This window comes from Bufo bufo, chromosome 5, assembly GCF_905171765.1.
Source record: "Bufo bufo chromosome 5, aBufBuf1.1, whole genome shotgun sequence".
In the NCBI taxonomy this organism is placed as follows: domain Eukaryota; kingdom Metazoa; phylum Chordata; class Amphibia; order Anura; family Bufonidae; genus Bufo; species Bufo bufo.
Window position 1 is genome coordinate 12,082,728 of NC_053393.1, and position 22,079 is coordinate 12,104,806.

Consider the following 22,079-nt stretch of genomic DNA (forward strand, 5'->3'; position numbering starts at 1 on the left):
TAGCCTGGACACAAGATGAGATACGGCCTCTAGCCTGGATACAAGATGAGATATGGCCTCTAGCCTGGATACAAGATGAGATACGGCCTCTAGCCTGGACACAGGATGAGATACGGCCTCTAGCCTGGATACAAGATGAGATACGGCCTCTAGCCTGGACACAAGATGAGATACGGCCTCTAGCCTGGATACAAGATGGGATAAAGCCTCTAGCCTGGATACAAGATGAGAGACAGCCTCTAGCCTGGATACAAGATGAGATACAGCCTCTAGCCTGGATACAAGATGAGATACGGCCTCTAGTCTGGATACAAGATGAGATACGGCCTCTAGCCTGGACACAAGATGAGATACAGCCTCTAGCCTGGATACAAGATGAGATACGGCCTCCTATAAATGCTGGATTGGTGATAAATCTGGTGACAGGACAGCCATAGAAAGTGTTGTAATCTGGGAAGACATTCCTGGGAAACCCTTGCTGTGTGCAGCAGAGCATTATTCTACCATGAGAAGAACTCATGTGGCGGCAGGATGTCCTGGCAGGTGTCCCTCATATCACTACTAGGGGTGAAAGACCGCGGTGTGCGATGGCTCACATGGTGACAATCAGTCCTCACCTCTCCTGTCCTTATACTATAGATAAGCAGGGTGTTCTAGTGATGATAGATAATCAGTTCTCACCTCTCCTGTCCTTATACTATAAACAATGATAAGCAGGGTGTTCTAGTGATGATAGATAATCAGTCCTCACCTCTCCTGTCCTTATACTATACACAGTGATAAGCAGGATGATCCAGTGCTGATAATCAGTCCTCACCTCTCCTGTCTTCTCCCCTGTCCTTATACTATAAGCAGTGATAAGCAGGGTGTTCTAGTGATGATAGATAATCAGTTCTCACCTCTCCTGTCCTTATACTATACACAGTGATAAGCAGGATGATCCAGTGCTGATAATCAGTCCTCACATCTCCTGTCTTCTCTCCTGTCCTTATACTATAAACAATGATAAGCAGGGTGTTCTAGTGATGATAGATAATCAGTCCTCACCTCTCCTGTCCTTATACTATACACAGTGATAAGCAGGATGATCCAGTGCTGATAATCAGTCCTCACCTCTCCTGTCTTCTCCCCTGTCCTTATACTATAAGCAGTGATAAGCAGGGTGTTCTAGTGATGATAGATAATCAGTTCTCACCTCTTCTGTGTTCTCGCTGTCCCTTATACTTGGTATCTACATGGTGCTCAAAGGCCTTTAGTTAAAATGCCTGAAACTGTGCTGCACATGCTCAGTAGTAATAGGAAGAAGTCCACTACTGGTCATGCCTGTAGTCATTTCAGAACTGCTAGACAGAACAGGAAGACAGCATTAAAGGGGATGTCCAGGAATAAGTAACTTTTCTCAAGTGCCCGCAGCCTGCCTCTGCTATGGAAAGAGTCCTACTTCTCTACTACCCGATTCTGTGGTCCTGCATCCTGGCTCCTGTGTGTCCAACTTCTGGTGCGTGGCTTGTTTACTTCCTCTCTGTCATGGGTATAATCATCTGCTGCGCTGCAGACAATGACTCGATTTAGTGGTGATTTGTCTCCTGTGGACACCAGTCATTGGCTGCAGTGGATCAGATCATCATGCCCATGTCGGAGAGGAAGTAAACAAGCTGCGGACCAGAAGATAGACACAGGAGAGCCAGTGCGCAGGACCAGAACTGCAAATAACAGGTAAGTATGAATCTTCCCATGGAGGAGGCTGAGGCTCCTTTGAAAAGCTCTTTATTCCCACTGAATATAGCAGCTCCACTTCTTAATCCCATTTAGACTTGCAGATAATTCTCTGCATTTCCAGGACAAGATTTTCTAATGTTTTCTGAGGACAAGTTCCTAGGTAGGAAAAAGCCGGACGTCACCATTTTACTACAGGAAACTTCTTATTACTAAATTTTTGGCCATTTATGAAGTCGGAGAGGGATAAAATGCGGAGTCGGAGTCAGAGCTCTGCCTGACCGACTCCACAGTTTTTGACCAGTGAAATGAGATGATTTCTTCGTTACTGTCTCGGAGGACATTTTGCTATTTCAATGGCAGATGCTAAATCGAAGACACGAGCAGCGGGCACAATGGAAGGAGCGATGTGTGGGAGCTGAAGATTAGCATCTGTCTTATCGTCCTCCGGCATATCGTACATGGGTCTCTTCAGAAAGACACACGCCGCTACACAAAAAATATTGATCAGACCGAGTCAAGGGTCATTCGCATAAAGCCTGAGATAACGGCTGCACAAGAACGTCCACGAGGGATCAATGTGTCCATCAAAAATGCAGAGCCACCATGTTGTTTTAAGGGAAATAGCTGTAGAGGATCCGTCCTCCCAAGCCCTTCATCAGGACCCTTCCCATCTCAGGGCAGCCGCCTGTTCAGCTTTTTATGAATTTCATGAATGACTGGCAGGACGAGCGGCTGCAGACAACTGAAGGTAAGTGTCGGTTTAGCGAGGACTCAAATGCTGGGGTCCCCACCGATCACAAGACCCGGAATCCCATGTTCCCGTCTGAATGCAGCAGTGGACACACATGTGCACTCTTTTCAACTCTATGGGGCTGGGGGAGATAGCCGAGTACAACGCTCACCTATCTCCGAGAGTCCCATAAAACTGACTAGGCCAGCATCACACAGGCACTTAAGCGCCCCATTCACATGGGGGAACACGGGCCCTCGTTCTTGTGATTGGTGGGGGCTCCAGTATTTGGATTTTCACCAATCAGACACTTATCCCATATGCTGAGGATAAAGCTATGCTGTTGTGGTGGGACAATGCCATTTACTCATCATCAAAAACGTGATGCCAGATGTAGATTTGCCGGCCATTCCATCGGATTGCGGGGCTGCTATTTACAGTGGAGCCGTCTACGTAAAGCAAGGAAATGAATGAACAGGAATGTATGAAATCAGGTCTTGTGAACTGCACTGATGAACATTAGCCCAGTATTCAGGACCGTCCAAGTGCGCTAGTGTGAACGTGGCCTGTTAGAGTCTGTTCACACGCCGCAGATCTGTGGAAGAAATTTGTACAACAGAAATCAGAGTTATACAGAAATTTTCTGCAACAAATCTGCTACTGCCCTTAGGGTATGTTCAAACAGAAAGTAAAAAGCAGCGGGAAAATCCAATCTGTAAGGCCTCATGCACACAACTGTGTCCGTTTTGCGGTCCACAAATCGCGGATCAACAAAATGCGTATGTTGTCCATGTGCGGTCTGCATATTTTCTGCAGACACATTGACCTCGGTTTGCGGACATAGTCTATCTTGCAGAGCGCACGTACGGATGCGGAATGCACAGGGATGATCTGTGTGCTTTCTGCATCCACATGTCCTATACTTGACCACAAACCCACTGAAGTCCAAGGGTCTGCAGAAAATGCAACATGGACGGTATCCGTATTTTGCGGATCCGTAATTTGCAGACCGCAAAATACATACAGTCATTTGTGGATTTGCTGCAGATTTCTCCCTATGAATTATGCAATCTTTATGCAGCAGAGGGAAGTGATTTATTTAAATCTCATCCACTCTCTTCTCTGCTTGTAATTCCTTCTTGTGTAAATGTACCCCAAGTCTGCCGGGCCCGGATCCAGTGCACGCAGAGTGCTGCTCCACATAGAGGTGCCGGGAGTGTAACTGGGACATCTGGTTCAATAGTCATGAGCTCGTCTTCCAATGGAAGCAAGAATCAAGCGAAATTCACCACAAAATGTGCGCCACCAAAATAGAGCAAGTGAGATGCATCATAATGCCAGACGTGCGCCACCGCTAATCTTGTGCGGCTCCATAGCAGAACAATACTAAGGCTCTGTTCACATCACGCTTGTGGCCAGCTATAGCATGTAGACAGGTGTGTAAGTTATCCCCTATACACAGCATAAGCCTCTGATTCGTGGAGGTCCACCCATTCAGAACCCCCCACCGATCATGAGAAAGTGGGTCCCAATCCCCCAAACAATGGAGCAGAGGTCGAGCACGAGCACCAGCGCTCCGTACATCTCTCTTATCCTGTGGACAGCGGATAATTTTACATAACATCACATTATTATTATAAAAACTCAGAGCATTTCCTAATCACACCGCATGACACGTGAGCCCAACGTCAACCGACGAATGTCTCTGTGACAGCGGCCTGCGAGGTCTGAGATGAGTGTGACGAGGGATCCACACAGGATAGCAACTCATGCACTGGTCAGGACGAGCGCTGCTCCTGGGCATGCACTGCAGGCATTAAGGAGCTGTAAGGCTGCGATCACACATGCAGTAAAGTTGATCAGATTTGGTTCTGGGCCGCTATATACAGTATGTGACCCATTTCTGCATTACTAAGACTGTGACTGACAGGATAGTCCATCACCGATATCCTACCGCATACAGCTGTACGGAATAGTACTGTGCGGTACCCCAAGGAAGCCACAGAGCGGGCGATCTTCATTATGGTTTTACTTCACAACTGATTGCTTTGTTGTTGTTTTTTTCTCTTTGATTCTTGGCTATTTATGCTTGTGGGTATATATATATATATATCTACACTGCTCAAAAAAATAAAGGGAACACAAAAATAACATCCTAGATCTGAATTAATTAAATATTCTTCTGAAATACTTTGTTCTTTACATAGTTGAATGTGCTGACAACAAAATCACACAAAAATAAAAAAATGGAAATCACATTTTTCAACCCGTGGAGGTCTGGATTTGGAGTCACACTCAAAATTAAAGTGGAAAAACACACTACAGGCTGATCCAACTTTGATGTAATGTCCTTAAAACAAGTCAAAATGAGGCTCAGTAGTGTGTGTGGCCTCCACGTGCCTGTATGACCTCCCTACAACGCCTGTGCATGCTCCTGATGAGGTGGCGGACAGTCTCCTGAGGGATCTCCTCCCAGACCTGGACTAAAGCATCTGCCAACTCCTGGACAGTCTGTGGTGCAACATGACGTTGGTGGATAGAGCGAGACATGATGTCCCAGATGTGCTCAATTGGATTCAGGTCTGGGGAACGGGCAGGCCAGTCCAAAGCATCAATGCCTTCGTCTTGCAGGAACTGCTGACACACTCCAGCCACATGAGGTCCAGCATTGTCTTGCATTAGGAGGAACCCAGGGCCAACCGCACCAGCATATGGTCTCACAAGGGGTCTGAGGATCTCATCTCGGTACCTAATGGCAGTCAGGCTACCTCTGGCGAGCACATGGAGGGCTGTGCGGCCCTCCAAAGAAATGCCACCCCACACCATTACTGACCCAATGCCAAACCGGTCATGCTGGAGGATGTTGCAGGCAGCAGAACGTTCTCCACGGCGTCTCCAGACTCTGTCACGTCTGTCACATGTGCTCAGTGTGAACCTGCTTTCATCTGTGAAGAGCACAGGGTGCCAGTGGCGAATTTGCCAATCTTGGTGTTCTCTGGCAAATGCCAAACGTCCTGCACGGTGTTGGGCTGTAAGCACAACCCCCACCTGTGGACGTCGGGCCCTCATATCACCCTCATGGAGTCTGTTTCTGACCGTTTGAGCAGACACATGCACATTTGTGGCCTGCTGGAGGTCATTTTGCAGGGCTCTGGCAGTGCTCCTCCTGTTCCTCCTTGCACAAAGGCGGAGGTAGCGGTCCTGCTGCTGGGTTGTTGCCCTCCTACGGCCTCCTCCATGTCTCCTGATGTACTGGCCTGTCTCCTGGTAGCGCCTCCATGCTCTGGACACTACTCTGACAGACACAGCAAACCTTCTTGCCACAGCTCGCATTGATGTGCCATCCTGGATAAGCTGCACTACCTGAGCCACTTGTGTGGGTTGTAAACTCCGTCTCATGCTACCACTAGAGTGAAAGCACCGCCAGCATTCAAAAGTGACCAAAACATCAGCCAGGAAGCATAGGAACTGAGAAGTGGTCTGTGGTCACCACCTGCAGAACCACTCCTTTATTGGGGGTGTCTTGCTTATTGCCTATAATTTCCACCTGTTGTCTATCCCATTTGCACAACAGCATGTGAAATTGATTGTCACTCAGTGTTGCTTCCTAAGTGGACAGTTTGATTTCACAGAAGTGTGATTGACTTGGAGTTACATTGTGTTGTTTAAGTGTTCCCTTTATTTTTTTGAGCAGTGTATATATATATTGTGCGGTGATTTCTGTGTAATACAAAGTGGGGGTCGGTCTGGGGGAGTGAGGGGTCACTTATCATGGCGTGTGCCCCACTCATATCGTGGTGGAGTTTGCCTTTTTATTGTGGTCTTTGGCGTCACATTTTGTTCATATTTAACCCATTTCTTTGTTTTTCGCTCTCACTTTCGTTAGTTGTTTTGGGCAGGAGGGACTTACATGACTATTCCTATATACTGCGACAGGGTAAGGGCTCATGCACACAGTCGTTGTTTCAGTTCTCATCTAATCCGCATTTTTTGAAGGTCGCATGTGGATCTATTCTCTTCGATGGGACCGTGTGCTGTCCGTATCCGTATGTCCGTTCCACGACCCCACAAAAAAATAGAACATGTCCTATTATTGTCTGCGACTGTTCTATTACGGGCGGACGTTCAGTTCTGGAAAATGCAGACCGCACATGGCCAATATCCGTGTTTTGTTTAATCCGCAATTTATGGCCCGCAAAAACGGCTATGGCCGTGTACAAGAGCCCTAAGCGTGATACAAACCCTGCTTATTCGTTCTGACCGTGGTTCGTCTTCAAATCCCATTAATGTCTCGGCCAATCACACATAAAATCACGAAACGGCCTTTCCTGCATTAGTGGAAATCCTCTGGGCTCAGCGTCATATCCAGCAGTCGCTGCAGCCAGACGTACAGCCAGACGCCGGCAGAAGGCAGCTCCGCATTCCACCGTCATCTACCTCCCCAGCTGCCCATCAGGTCAATGATGTCGATGAAGAGGGTCTTTTCGTAACTTTAGAACATGTACCCAGAATAATGCACCTCAGGGGTTCACTAACTTTAACTATAAAACAAATACAAGGTGCATGAAATGCACGTCTGTCCTGCGGTCTGTGAGAGGACTGGTGCTTACCTGCAGTGATACCACAAGAAACAGCAGCACAGAGGAACAGAGTCCGTTTCATTAGTCATTAGGGTGTGAGGGTATGGCTACACAGAGATTTTGGGAGCTACCATAGGAATAAAACGAGATTTTTGTAAAACTTACCAGTAAAATCTCTTTCTCGCTCTTCATTGGGGGACACAGAGACCGTGGGTATAGCTATGTCCTCTAGGAGGCACTGACACTAGATAAAGCTGTTAGCTCGTCCCCTGGCAGCCATACCCCCTCCAGCCTGGAGAGAGAGCTTTCGTTTGTGAGAAGCAGTAGAAGAAGCAAGCCAACCAAGAAAAAACGTGGAACAGCAACCATGCCAAGAACCGAACCCGGGTTCTAACCAGCAACAGCCACAACTGTGGTCGAACAACAATACTGGGTGGGTGCTGCGTCCCCCAATGAAGAGCGAGAAAGAGATTTTACAGGTAAGTTTTACAAAAATCTTGTTTTCTCGCCCATATTCATTGGGGGACACAGAGACCGTGGGACGTCCTAGAGTAGTCCACAAGGAGGGAAAACCACAGACCCATGGAGTAAGCGCCCCTGCAGGTAACTAAGAACTGCCGCCTGTAAGACCAAGTGGACCAAAGGCGGCGCCCGCCGAAGCATAAGCGTGCATCTGGCAAACCTTTGTGAATGTGTGCAAAGAGGACAGTAGCCGTCCTGCACAACTGCACGGCCGAACTTTGAATCCTCCAAGCCCAAGAGCGCCCACCGCCCTGGTGGAGTGAGCCGTGACGCCGAAGGGCGGGACCCTCTCCCGGGTGCAGTATGCTTAAGCAAATGTAGATGTGCAATTGCCCCCTGGAGGCCGCCAATGCCCAGCGAGGACCCTCCGTGATGACATAAAAGGAGAGTCCGTACTCCGGAAGGATCTGGAGGCTAGCAATAACTTGTCAGAGCCCTGACAACTTCCAAATGATCTAACTCCCGTTCCCTAGGAGGTGAAGGGGAGGGACACAGTGATGGAAGGACAGTTTCTTCATTGAAATGGAACTCAGAGACCACTGTCGGAGAAAGGAATGAACGGGCCGGGGAACCACTTATCCCTGTCAGAACCAGGAGGTTCTCTGCAAGAGAGCGCCCCAACCCGAACAACCATCTGATGGATGTGATAGCCACAAGAAAAAAACACCTTCCAGAACCGGAGTCAGAGAGACATCTCCCGCAAGGGTTCAAGGGGAGAATTCTGGAGCGCTGAAAGGACTAAGGTCAGATCCTAAGGCGGTAAAGGAGGACGGTATGGAGGAACCGCATGTGCCCAGGAAACCACACATTGGCTAGGTAAAAGCAGAGACGATATGAGAATCACCGGCGGTGGAGTTCCTTCAACGACCATGTATTAACGGAGTAGCAACACTGCTTGACAGAAAATTTAGAACAGACCAAGACGAGAGAAAAAAACTCCTGCCTTGAAGAGGAAGAAAAGAAGGGGTGTTCCGTTCCAGAAACGAAACTCCATCAACAGTCGTGACAGCACCCCTGCTCAGCCTGGCGTGGTGAGTCTCGTAGTCAAGCCACGGAACGTGCAGTGAAAAGGCATGACTACATCAGACTGACATGGCAGTCACTAGTCAAGTGGTGAGGTAGTTGTAGATACGGGTAGTACACCCAGGACCAACGGGTAGTAGTCGGAAAGAAAAAGCCACAGCCCAACAGTCGGTCCGGAACAGGACTTGGAAGAAAAAACCACAGAACCAATACCCTGCCACCCACATAGATGAGGGGAAGTAGTAACGTAGGAGATACCAAGGTTTGCGGAATGGCCGTGAACCCTGAGCCAGAAAGGGAAAAGAAAATCGGAAGAAAAAATGGCAAGGCGAAGTCCATTCCCCATCTGAGACTGAAGTAGCCCCCGAATGATAGTGGTGGTGCCACACTCCGCCTAAGGAGGAGGCCATGCAGTGTACACCACCGAATCTAGCGTCAGGAGAATTCGTCACCTGACGGAGGAGCCGTGTAGGAGGAGCCAGAGTACATAATGGCTACTCCAGGACCCCCGTACTGTAGTATCCGCAGTGCGCCCGCCAGCACAAGCTGAGGGGCAGACTAGAGGGATCCGGTAGAGGCCATGGTACCATACTGCCTCAGGAAGGAGAGCTAACCTTAAATACTTCACCAGGGAAGGGCGTTAGACAGGAACAACCGCCAAGCCAGCGTCAGGGTAGAACCCCTACCTGAGGGAATGACCCACTGCAGCGACTGCGAACGCTAATATCAGCGTAAAAAGTCTGCATCAGCGGAGGAGAACACGCTGCAATGCTAAACCAGAGTGCCAGCAAAAATGGTGGATAGGGAATATAGAGTCAGTGTAACACTCGACTTGCTGAAACGTAATCACAACATTACGTGCCATGGTGTACGCACTACATATTGTTGAAGACCCATATTGGAGAGAGGATGTCATACTCATCCCCTAAAACGGCACCAAGGACAAAGACACAACGTGGAAACCGCCACAGTATCCCTGGCGGCACCAAAATACCATGAGAAGAAGAGGACAGGGCCCCAGCGTGTATCGATACTTGCTGCGCTCCACTTGTAAAAGAAGCTAAGACAACTATAACCATGGCGTAGTTGAAGTGCAACATCCAAGATGTGTACTCATTCCCCACGGTAGTGGATCAGTCGTGGAAAGGGCAGTGTTGCAATTATTCCAACATTTAAAGGGGGTAATGCTTAAGGCAAGCACTACACTAGTGGTAGTGCAAATACTCCACCATGAGGGTGGTGATGCAGTAATGCATCTAGCAGGAACGGAATCCAAGTAGAGAGAGAGTACGCCTGTTACGGAGAAAAGGGCAAGGCATAAGGAGAGTCCCGTATCCATACCCCACCTACGTAAAGGGGTAATACATACAGTAAACACAGAAGCAGGGACAATGCCATAGCGCCACCTATGCAAGAGGCTAATGCATACCATAAGTACTGTCCCCAGTGGGAAACACCTACTGCCGGCACTGAAACCGTGCTAGCGCGGTTAGACCCCAATAGAGGAAGGTAATAACCCAGGGAGTACTGCATCCAGTAGTAGTGCAAATACTCCGCCTGAGGAAGGGGGTAATGCATACGACAAGTACTGCTGTCTACCTCGGAAGCCATCTTGGAAGATCGCACCGGAATCACGGCAGAGACCGAACCACTGATCCTCCCTTCAGACCGAACCTCTCCAGGGAGGGAGGGCGCGTCTGAGCGTGACCCTAGGGAGGAAGGGTGGGGGTGTGGAGGTGACCGAGGAGGAGTATATCCTGCTTTGGCCCACTATGTGCAATCCTGCCTCACAAGAACACGACCATGGCAGCTGAGACTGCGCCGGTCGAATCTATCAACCAAATTACTTGGGGTGGAATGGCAACGTCTAGAGGTTCACTCACCGGATTGCGCAGGCGGAGGTACATCAACCAAAAGAGCCCCGAGGGTGAATTGGGAATTTTTAGAGGTCCTCCATTGGGTTGCACAGGCAGTTCTTTAATCAAACGACCTCTAGGGTGCATTGGGAAAGTCCGGAGATCCACCATTGGATTGTGCCGGCGGTGCATATCCCAACAAACAACCCAGGATGGTGACTGGAAAGATCCGGAGATCCACCATTGGATTGCGCAGGCAGCGCTTTATCAACCAAACTGACCCCGGAGGGTGATTGGGAAGGTCCGGATGTCCACAATTGGATTGTACAGGTGGTGCTTATCAACCAAACGACCCCGGAGGGTGAGTGGGAAGGTCCGGATGTACACAGTCGGATTGCGCAGGTGGTGTCTATCAACCAAACGACCCCGGAGGGTGAGTGGGAAGGTCCGTATGTACACCGTTGGATTGCGCAGGCAGCGCTTGGCGACCACACGGCCCCAGAGGGTGAGTGGAAAGACAGATAGATCTACCATTGGATTGCGCAGGCAGCGCTTGCTAACCAAAGCAACCCGGAGGGTGAATGGAAAACTGATGGGTCCTCTTTTGACCGTGATAGGACACAGGCCCAGTCTGACACAGACTGAGGGGGAGGACCCGAATGGACTTATTTGTGTTCATTTATAATTATTATTTTTTTATATTTTCTTTTTTTTATTTTTTATAAAAAAACTGGGATGCTCACCTCAATTGGGCAAGAGGCAGAGGAGATAAGTCCCTCAACAGTAAAGCCCCTCAGCCAGAACCCCATATAACCCTGTGTCAGCTTCAAGAGAAGTCTGACCAGGAAGGGTTAACTGCCTGAGGACCGAGGCCGGGCTCTGCGAGCTACAGGGGGAGGGGAAGGCAAGGCGCGAAGAATTTGCACCAGACTGCCCCCTCCCCGGAGAAGAATTATGGGCTAGTAGGCCGCAAGCTGGAGTCTAAAGTTATGGGACCCGACCGACTGTACCGCCGGCGCACCGAGGGCTGTGGGGACAACGGTGTATGACCGCGGCCGGCCGAATCGGAATGAGCAGGTGAAAAGGTCCGGCGTGTACCACCCACCAGCGATCGCTGTAAGCGCAGGTAGCGCTTTTGAATGGCGCCAGACTGTAGAGAAATGCCCCTGCATGTAGAAGCGCAGGCCGGAGTGAAGGCGGAGCCAGATTAATGGTGTCCGGAGCCAAGCTGGCGTTAGGTTCCTGGAGCGTTGCGCACTCCAGGGATGAATATCACAGGGGAGCAGAAGTTATCAACCAAACGACCCCGTGTAAGCGTTAGTTGCGCAGGCACTCTGCGTCCGTTCTCCACTCCCGACCAAAGCGGTATGCAAGGAGTCCGCTGTATAATATAATAGCGCCTGCGGGGAGCAGGCCATTAACCCCCTTATGTGCCCAAATATCAACGTCACAGAGGGGAAGGGAAGGAAGACTGTTGGAAGCTGGGCTAGTGATAAATGAAGCCCATGTCTGGTCAAAGAGGGAGCCTTTTCCGTAGAACCCTTTAATAGGAAGGGAAGGGAGGGGGTTAACATACTCACCTAGTCCCGTACTCACCTATCTTCACCCTCCCTAAGTGGGCCCATAAGGTACCTTTTTCCAGCAGGGTCACCTCCTCAGCAGCTGGCACCGGAGTGGCAGGAGTCTGGTATGGCGGGAGGGTCTTCTCTTTGGCGGACCTAGGTGACCCCTTGGCTGGCGGGATGCAGGGGAGCAAGTGTGCCCTGGTCCACCTTGTCTTCTGTGGGGGAGGCAGCAGTGCAGACGACCGGCACTGGCGCAACTCGACCCCGGGAGAACAGGGAGGCGAGGCGACCACTGTTGTCCCATCTGAAAAAAATAAAAATCTTCAAGGTCTTGCCTCCTATTGACACTAGAAAAAACGCCTCCTAGAGGACATAGCTATACCCACGGTCTCTGTGTCCCCCAATAAATATGGGCGAGAAATGGGGTCGCAGCACAACTCGCATGTTTGCTGCAACCGTGACGCGTGAATTGCAAAAAAAAATTATAGATTTTTAATTGTTATTTTTAACAGCCGTTAAAAACAGACAGATGGATAGACAATGGATGCACACCCTAATGCAAAAAGGCCATGAAGAACTGACAGTGTATCCGCTTGCGGTTAAAGATTCCTTTAATACAGACGTCCAAAAGCAGCCGAGTTTTGGTCATCTGAAAGAGGCCTAAAGGGTCCGATTAGCGGCATGAGCAGTACCAGGGCAAGTGCACTGGGTGGGTTTATAATGTCATTCGTGGACAATGGGGGTCAGTTACAAAGACCAGTGTTTTACACGAGTCTTTGTTTCCCCCTCTGCGTTGGCAGAGAAAGCGTCTAATTTATGATGAGGTTCAGGCGCGCCGCTGTCTGTCCATGTGCCTGGAGTAAAACAGCTCTAGCCCCTGACTGATAGACCCCCGACTGACAGACCCCTGACTCATAGACCCCTCGCTGACAGTCCCCCGACTGACAGGCCCCTGACTGACAGACCCCCAACTGATAGACCCCCGACTGATAGACCCCCGACTGATAGACCCCTGACTGACAGACCCCCGACTGACAGGACCCTGACTGACAGGCCCTTGACTGTCAGACCCCTGACTGACAGACCCCTGTCTGACAGGCCCCTGTCTGACAGACCCCTGACTGACAGGCCCCTGACTGACAGACCCTTGACTGTCAGACCCTTGACTGTCAGACCCCTGACTGACAGACCCCTGACTGACAGACCCCTGACTGACAGACCCCTGTCTGACAGGCCCCTGTCTGACAGACCCCTGACTGACAGACCCCTGACTGACAGGACCCTGACTGACAGACCCCTGACTGACAGGCCCCTGACTGACAGGCCCCTGACTGACAGGCCCCTGACTGACAGACCCCTGACTGACAGATCCCTGACTCACAGACCCCTGACTGACAGACCCCTGACTGACAGACCCCTGACTGACAGACCCCTGACTGACAGGCCCCTGACTGACAGACCCCTGACTGACAGATCCCTGACTCACAGACCCCTGACTGACAGACCCCTGACTGACAGACCCCTGATTGACAGACCCCTGACTGACAGACCCCTGATTGACAGACCCCTGACTGACAGGCCCCTGACTGACTGACCCCTGACTGACAGGACCCTGACTGACAGACCCCTGACTGACAGGACCCTGACTGACAGACCCCTGATTGACAGACCCCTGACTGACAGGCCCCTGTCTGACAGACCCCTGACTGACAGACCCCTGACTGACAGGACCCTGACTGACAGACCCCTGACTGACAGACCCCTGACTGACAGGCCCCTGACTGACAGGCCCCTGACTGACAGACCCCTGACTGACAGATCCCTGACTCACAGACCCCTGACTGACAGACCCCTGACTGACAGACCCCTGATTGACAGACCCCTGACTGACAGACCCCTGACTGACAGACCCCTGATTGACAGACCCCTGACTGACAGGCCCCTGACTGACTGACCCCTGACTGACAGGACCCTGACTGACAGACCCCTGACTGACAGACCCCTGACTGACAGGCCCCTGACTGACAGGCCCCTGACTGACAGATCCCTGACTCACAGACCCCTGACTGACAGACCCCTGATTGACAGACCCCTGACTGACAGGCCCCTGACTGACTGACCCCTGACTGACAGGACCCTGACTGACAGACCCCTGACTGACAGACCCCTGACTGACAGGCCCCTGACTGACAGGCCCCTGACTGACAGATCCCTGACTCACAGACCCCTGACTGACAGACCCCTGATTGACAGACCCCTGACTGACAGGCCCCTGTCTGACAGACCCCTGACTGACAGACCCCTGACTGACAGGACCCTGACTGACAGACCCCTGACTGACAGACCCCTGACTGACAGGCCCCTGACTGACAGGCCCCTGACTGACAGACCCCTGACTGACAGATCCCTGACTCACAGACCCCTGACTGACAGACCCCTGACTGACAGACCCCTGATTGACAGACCCCTGACTGACAGACCCCTGACTGACAGACCCCTGACTGACAGACCCCTGACTGACAGGCCCCTGACTGACTGACCCCTGACTGACAGGACCCTGACTGACAGACCCCTGACTGACAGACCCCTGACTGACAGGCCCCTGACTGACAGGCCCCTGACTGACAGATCCCTGACTCACAGACCCCTGACTGACAGACCCCTGACTGACAGACCCCTGACTGACAGGCCCCTGACTGACAGACCCCTGACTGACAGGCCCCTGACTGACAGACCCCTGACTGACAGACCCCTGACTGACAGGCCCCTGACTGACAGGCCCCTGACTGACAGATCCCTGACTCACAGACCCCTGACTGACAGACCCCTGATTGACAGACCCCTGACTGACAGGCCCCTGTCTGACAGACCCCTGACTGACAGACCCCTGACTGACAGGACCCTGACTGACAGACCCCTGACTGACAGACCCCTGACTGACAGGCCCCTGACTGACAGGCCCCTGACTGACAGACCCCTGACTGACAGATCCCTGACTCACAGACCCCTGACTGACAGACCCCTGACTGACAGACCCCTGATTGACAGACCCCTGACTGACAGACCCCTGACTGACAGACCCCTGATTGACAGACCCCTGACTGACAGGCCCCTGACTGACTGACCCCTGACTGACAGGACCCTGACTGACAGACCCCTGACTGACAGACCCCTGACTGACAGGCCCCTGACTGACAGGCCCCTGACTGACAGATCCCTGACTCACAGACCCCTGACTGACAGACCCCTGACTGACAGACCCCTGACTGACAGACCCCTGATTGACAGACCCCTGACTGACAGACCCCTGACTGACAGACCCCTGATTGACAGACCCCTGACTGACAGGCCCCTGACTGACTGACAGACCCCTGACTGACAGGCCCCTGACTGACAGGCCCCTGACTGACAGACCCCTGACTGACAGGCCCCTGACTGACAGGCCCCTGACTGACTGACTGACAGACCCCTGACTGACAGGCCCCTGACTGACAGACCCCTGACTGACAGGCCCCTGACTGACAGGCCCCTGACTGACAGAACCTTGACTGACAGACCCCTGACTGACAGGTCCCTGACTGACAGACCCCTGACTGAAGTGGTTTTCACTCCGCTTTTATGCCTCCTTCCTGGCATAAAAGATGGTAAATGTCCCGGCCCATCACACCCCTTCACTCCCAAGTGGAGAGCACAGTACAAAAATGTTGAAAAAGTTGCAAACGGGATCAAAAATAGACGTAGCGCTCTTTGTAAATGACTCCCAATGTACCTATAAAAACTGCATCACAGAACATGCTTTAATAAAATGAGAGGCTAAAGGGGTTCAGGTCACCGATCCCGTGCCTCTGCGTTCTGACACTTACTGGTTTCCACTACCTGGTCCTGTGTTCACACCAAAAAGACTGGAAATGCCTGCTCAGCCAATCTCTGGCTAAGATGAATCGTCCCTATGGCCTGTGGACATTTCCTGTGTGTCGAGAGGCATGAAATAGGAGAGACCAGGGGACCCGGTAAGCATCACAACTGGAGCGGCAAGGAAACAGTATGGTGAGTGTCACAGAGGAGCTGGTTCCCGTCTACCTCACCCTCAGTTTGACATGCACGGTGGGTTTCGCCATGTCATGTGGGCCCTGACATTGGTCCCCATTTGCCAGGTCCTAACACGAAACGGGCAAACATTCCCAACTTCACTAGCACCGCGGCACAGACACAACTGGCAGACAGACAGAGACAAGTCCAAAAAGTTATAAAAGAACACAATCAAGTCCTTCCCCAGCAGTGGAGAAGGAAAAGGAGTGGTTATCATCCGCGGTTAGGAGGACACGTCATTCTGGAACACATACCACCCATCACACGGTGATACACTGTGACGGACCAGTAACAAGACGCTGAACACTTAGAGGTTATGTTATTAGCTGCAGATGGTGGGGTCAGCAGGACAGAAGAGGCAGAGGACGGGTTAGATGGGGTTTAGTAGAAACGCTCACTGACCAGATGACACTAAAATATCTCCTCTACTTGCTGCAGATGGCAGTTCCTTCAGATACCCAGAGGTTTGTAGGGCCCCGCGGCAGTCTGCACTCTGAACACCTGCAGACACAGGTTGTCCTAAAGGGCACCTGATGTTATCACAGAGCCCCGCTCAACCCCCACCAGCTTAGGGGGTACCAGCGTACAAATCAGCGCACTTGGGCATGTCGTAAAGCCATGTTTGGGTCTTAGTTGCACATGCCTTTTATAGGGGATGTCCAGCTTCAAGACATTTTAACTGTGGGCAGCAGTGTGTTGTACATGTTGAAATAATTGTACTCCTCTGCCCCCCACCGCTCCGGTCCCTTCACTGGTCTCCGTCACTGCTGGGAGTAGTTACTGGCTGCATCATCGCACCCGATACAGGACGGGGGCCAGAAGACCAGCGAAGGGGGCAAGAACAGAGCGGCGGGGAAACCGGTGAGTACAAAACAGGTACAACACACCGCTGTCTACATCTACAAATGTCCCAAAGCTGGTGTCCTTCACACATGCCCAGCAACCCATGCCCTCCAGCTTGGCATAGGGATGGCAGAAGGAAACTGATGCCAGAACTGATCACATACTTTCTTTGAAGAGCAGTTTTGGCATTAGCGGCTTGCAGCGAGACGCCTGATGTCTCCTTGTACCGAACAATTCCCTGTGGCAGGCTCTGGGCATTGGACAGTTAGCCCTCTTTCACACGGGCGTTGCGGGAAAATGTGCGGGTGCGTTACGGGAACACCCGCGATTTTTCCGCACGAGTGCAAAACATTGTAATGCGTTTTGCACTCGTATGAGAAAAATCGCACATGTTTGGTACCCAAACCCGAACTTCTTCACAGAAGTTCGGGCTTGGGATCGGTGTTCTGTAGATTGTATTATTTTCCCTTATAACATGGTTATAAGGGAAAATAATAGCATTCTGAATACAGAATGCATAGTACAATAGCGCTGGAAGGGTTAAAAAAAATAAAAAATAATTTAACTCACCTTAATCCACTTGAACGCGTAGCCCGGCATCTCCGTCTGTCTCTTTTACTGAATGGGACCTGTGGTGAGCATTAATTATAGTTCAAGGACCTGTGATGACGTCATTCCGGTCATCACATGGTACGTCACATGATCTTTTACCATGGTGAATCACCATGGTAAAAGATCATGTGACGTACCATGTGATGACCGGAGTGACGTCATCACAGGTTCTTGAACTATAATTAATGCTCACCACAGGTCCCATTCAGTAAAAGAGACAGACGGAGATGCTGGGCTATGCGTTCAAGTGGATTAAGGTGAGTTAAATGATTTTTATTTATTTTTTTAACCCCTCCAGCGCTGTTTTACTATGCATTCTGTATTCAGAATGCTATTATTTTCCCTTATAACCATGTTATAAGGGAAAATAATAATGATCGGGTCTCCATCCCGTTCGTCTCCTAGCAACCGTGCGTGAAAATCGCACCGCATCCGCACTTGCTTGCGGATGCTTGCGATTTTCACGCAACCCCATTCATTTCTATGGGGCCTGCGTTACGTGAAAAACGCACAAAGAGGAGCATGCTGCGATTTTCACGCAACGCAAAAGTGATGCGTGAAAATCACCGCTCGTGTGCACAGCCCCATAGAAATTAATGGGTCGGTATTCAGTGCGGGTGCAATGCGTTCACCTCCCGCATCGCATCCGCGCGGAATACTCGCTCGTGTGAAAGGGGCCTTACAGAAAGTGCATAAAACTGTCATAAGCTGAGCCTCCACGCCCTGGTATCGCCTCAACCCCATGAGGCACAGCGGGGAGCGCAGCAGCATCTGGTGGTTGGGCTTTTCTAAGGGACGGGATATTTCATGGCGTCTGGTCATCTAGACTAGGTCTGGTCTAAGAACAGGTTAAGTGTAGACCAGGGTGAGAGAGAAGTGACACAGAAAGCCAGGGGAGGTAAAGCCACGACGGAGACAGCTCGTCACCCTACCATCACGCTCTTCAATATAAGGTTTTGGTTTCTTTCTCATTTTGGATCTCTTCTCTCTTTCCAGAAGTTCTTTTATGTGATGATTCACTGGGGAACAAACAAAATGATGAACACAAGACAAATATGGCAAAGACAGGAACCCCGACAATACTGGCGGTATGCACATCTGATGGAAATACAAGAGGGGGCAACACCGGGTGAAGTGGCCATGAGACCTACAGCGACTACCCGATGTCCACAGAGGACTAGATAACAGGTATGGATACTAATGCTTCTGGATGCAGCTCTGGAAGTGACTGGAGTACAGCAGAGTTATGAACATGGCTGTGGGTATGACTGGGTGTCATTAAAGCAATGGATATCTCTTTTATTACAGGTCATACATGGAGGCAGTTCGTACATTCCTATGAGATGGATGCAGGCAGCAGATGCCGCCGGTCCAAGCAATGGCGGTCCAACGGTCCAAAGTGTCAAACATTTTATGGAATTGTAGTTTAAGTGTGATGAACTGCGGCAGAACTTCTTCAGGCCGGGAGCTGCGCTGCGGGTCAGTGCTGGGAGGTCAAGCCGGGAGCTGCGCTGCGGGTCAGTGCTGGGAGGTCAGGCCGAGAGCTGCGCTGCGGGTCAGTGCTGGGAGGTCAGGCCGAGAGCTGTGCTGCGGGTCAGTGCTGGGAGGTCAGGTCGAGAGCTGCGCTGCGGGTCAGTGCTGGGAGGTCAGGCCGGGAGCTGCGCTGCGGGTCAGTGCTGGGAGGTCAGGCCGAGAGCTGCGCTGCGGGTCAGGGCTGGGAGGTCAGGCCGGGAGCTGCCCCTGTGGACTCGCAGTGTGACAAACGCTCGCCTGCGAGGGGCCTAATGCAGAATCCAATGGAAGAGAAAATCTGATAGTCCACCACTTGTTTCTCACATTGCACTGCAAGAAAACCTGATCTAGGAGCACAACACTCAGCAGAGAAGCAAAGATGAGAGATTCCTTCCTAGAGATTCTCCCCCCTTGCAAGTAAATTTTATGTTTTTCTCTGACTGATAATTCAGAATTGAAAGGGATAATCCCAATTTACAAAGTGATGGCACATCGTTAGGGGGCCAGCTTTATGATTGGGGGGGGGGGGGGGGCGCAATCTTTGGGATCCTCACTGAACCGGAGAATGAAAGCTCCGCAGTGCAGGGTGAGAGCTGATTGTGACAAATAGCAAAATAAAAGTAATTTAAATAATGCAAAGCCCCTCCCTTCCCCCATTAACGTGCACAGCCATCTGTTCACACAGGAAGTGCTCGGACGGGTTCTGTGCTTCATTTGCAGGTGGCAGATTGTGGCGTTTGCAGCCAGATCTTGTTTTGCAACTTGTTAAACCTCTGTGTCAGGATATTTGGTCGCACAGGCATTTTTACGCCGTCTTCCCTACTTGGGAGTAGTGAAGGAAAGGCGAGGGTCGGCAAATTTACTAACATTTACGCCTGGGAAAAGATGTAAAAGAGGAGTGAAAACGGCTCCAGTCAGGGCTGGCGTAATGTTCACTCTGGGTGCACGGACTGCTGGAGGTGTGCCGAAATTATGACGAGCAGCACAGGGGCTGTCAAAAGAGCGGGGTAAAAAGAAGGCCGGTCCCATTTACTTGACCGTGTGCCAGCTGCATCGCCCGGACCCGAACTGGCTGTATCATGGAGATTTATCTGGTTAGAGCCGAGGTCAGACTGGCAGTGAGCCAACATAAATCTTTATTGTGGAGTAGGAGCCGCCGTCGGTCCGGGAGATGCGGCTAAGCAGCAGGGGATGCTAAAGTTCTCCCCTACGCCCCACCACTCCCAAATGGCGAGGACGTCGCTAGAACACCCGTGTGACAAAATATTGTCCCATGGATGTGAAAAAAGTCGCAGAGGGTCTTGTGACTTTTTTTACGCCAAAAAGTGTCATGAGGTGCTTTGTAATGACCCCCAATCTCCACTGCCCCTTTATCACACAACAGGTTTACGCTTTGGGGGACTGGCTTAGATTCGCCCCTACGCTGCCGTATGATTCGGCTAATTTATGATGATCGCCTTGTCATAAATTAGGTGAATCTAAGGCAGTCTGTGCGCCAGGCGTAAAATCTACTTCAGCCGCTTGCTGGAGTCGTTTTTTGCCAACATTTACTCCTGTTTCCAGACAGAAATGTTAGCAAATTTTCTGTGGCCCCCGACACATCCCCATTCCTCCCCGTCGTGCAACTAAATATTATCGCACCGCCGGTCAAAAATAGGGACTTTTTTAGGATTAAAATGGCAACAAGTCCCTTGATAAATGACCCCCTTTATTTACAGATTGTTTGGTACAACTCCAAAGCCTGAAGAAAGACTGCAAATAGCACTGACTGATAATCTACCGCTTCCTGGCAGACCTATGTGCCACCATACAGATTACCAAAAAATACTGTGGGGGTCATTTATCACATACCAGCACTTTACACCGGTCTTTGATAGCCCCTGCATGGGCGGAGGACGAGGCGCGGTGCACCTGCAGCAACAAACACTGCGCCAGCCCCACGCTGGACTGGATGTCACTCCTCTTTTACACCGGTTTCATACCGTAAATGTCAGTAAGTTTGCCCAGCCCCCACCTCTCTCAAGTGGCGAGGACAGAATAAAGACCTGTGCCTACGGAATCCGCAGAGTAACATCACCAGCGAGGTGGAGAGCTCACAGATCGCCAGCGAGGTGGAGGAGAGCTCACAGATCGCCATCACCAGCGAGGTGGAGGAGAGCTCACAGATCACCAGCGAGGTGGTGGAGAGCTCACAGATCGCCAGCGAGGTGGAGGAGAGCTCACAGCCATCACCAGCGAGGTGGAGGAGAGCTCACAGATCACCATCACCAGCGAGGTGGAGGAGAGCTCACAGATCACCATCACCAGCGAGGTGGAGGAGAGCTCACAGATCACCATCACCAGCGAGGTGGAGGAGAGCTCACAGATCGCCATCAACAGCGAGGTGGAGGAGAGCTCACAGATCACCAGCGAGGTGGAGGAGAGCTCACAGATCACCAGCGAGATGGAGGAGATCTCACAGATCACCATCACCAGTGAGGTGGAGGAGAGCTCACAGATCACCATCATCTGCGAGGTGGAGGAGAGCTCACAGATCACCAGCGAGGTGGAGGAGATCTCACATATCACCAGCGAGGTGGAGGAGAGCTCACATATCACCATCACCAGCGAGGTGGAGGAGAGCTCACAGATCACCATCACCAGCGAGGTGGAGGAGAGCTCACAGATCACCATCACCAGCGAGGTGGAGGAGATCTCACATATCACCATCACCAGCGAAGTGAAGGAGAGCTCACAGATCACCATCACCAGCGAGGTGGAGGAGAGCTCACAGATCACCATCACCAGCGAGGTGGAGGAGAGCTCACAGATCACCATCACCAGCGAGGTGGAGAAGAGCTCACAGATCACTATCACCAGCGAGGTGGAGGAGAGCTCACAGATCACCATCACCAGCGAGGTGGAGGAGAGCTCACAGATCACCATCACCAGCGAGGTGGAGGAGAGCTCACAGATCACCATCACCAGCGAGGTGGAGAAGAGCTCACAGATCACTATCACCAGCGAGGTGGAGGAGAGCTCACAGATC

General features: G+C 51.3%; 1 protein-coding gene and 1 long non-coding RNA gene across 3 annotated transcripts in view; both read right to left on the reverse strand.

The window, feature by feature from the left end:
- Positions 1-22,079, reverse strand: part of ARHGAP39 (Rho GTPase activating protein 39) — a 166,822-nt gene that overhangs the window by 22,113 nt on the left and 122,630 nt on the right. The window contains exon 5 of one of the 2 annotated variants that reach the window (XM_040433245.1): positions 18,472-18,558. The exons of the other annotated variant lie outside the window; for it this stretch is intronic. Coding sequence (XP_040289179.1) covers positions 18,472-18,558 — 87 coding nt within the window. The remainder of the gene's footprint in view (positions 1-18,471; positions 18,559-22,079) is intronic. 2 annotated transcript variants of the gene reach the window in all.
- On the reverse strand, positions 793-1,166 carry LOC121001962. The gene is made up of 3 exons (XR_005779191.1): positions 1,114-1,166; positions 900-1,047; positions 793-829 (listed from the first exon to the last, which is right to left on the reverse strand). It is a non-coding gene; the product is annotated as an uncharacterized LOC121001962 (long non-coding RNA).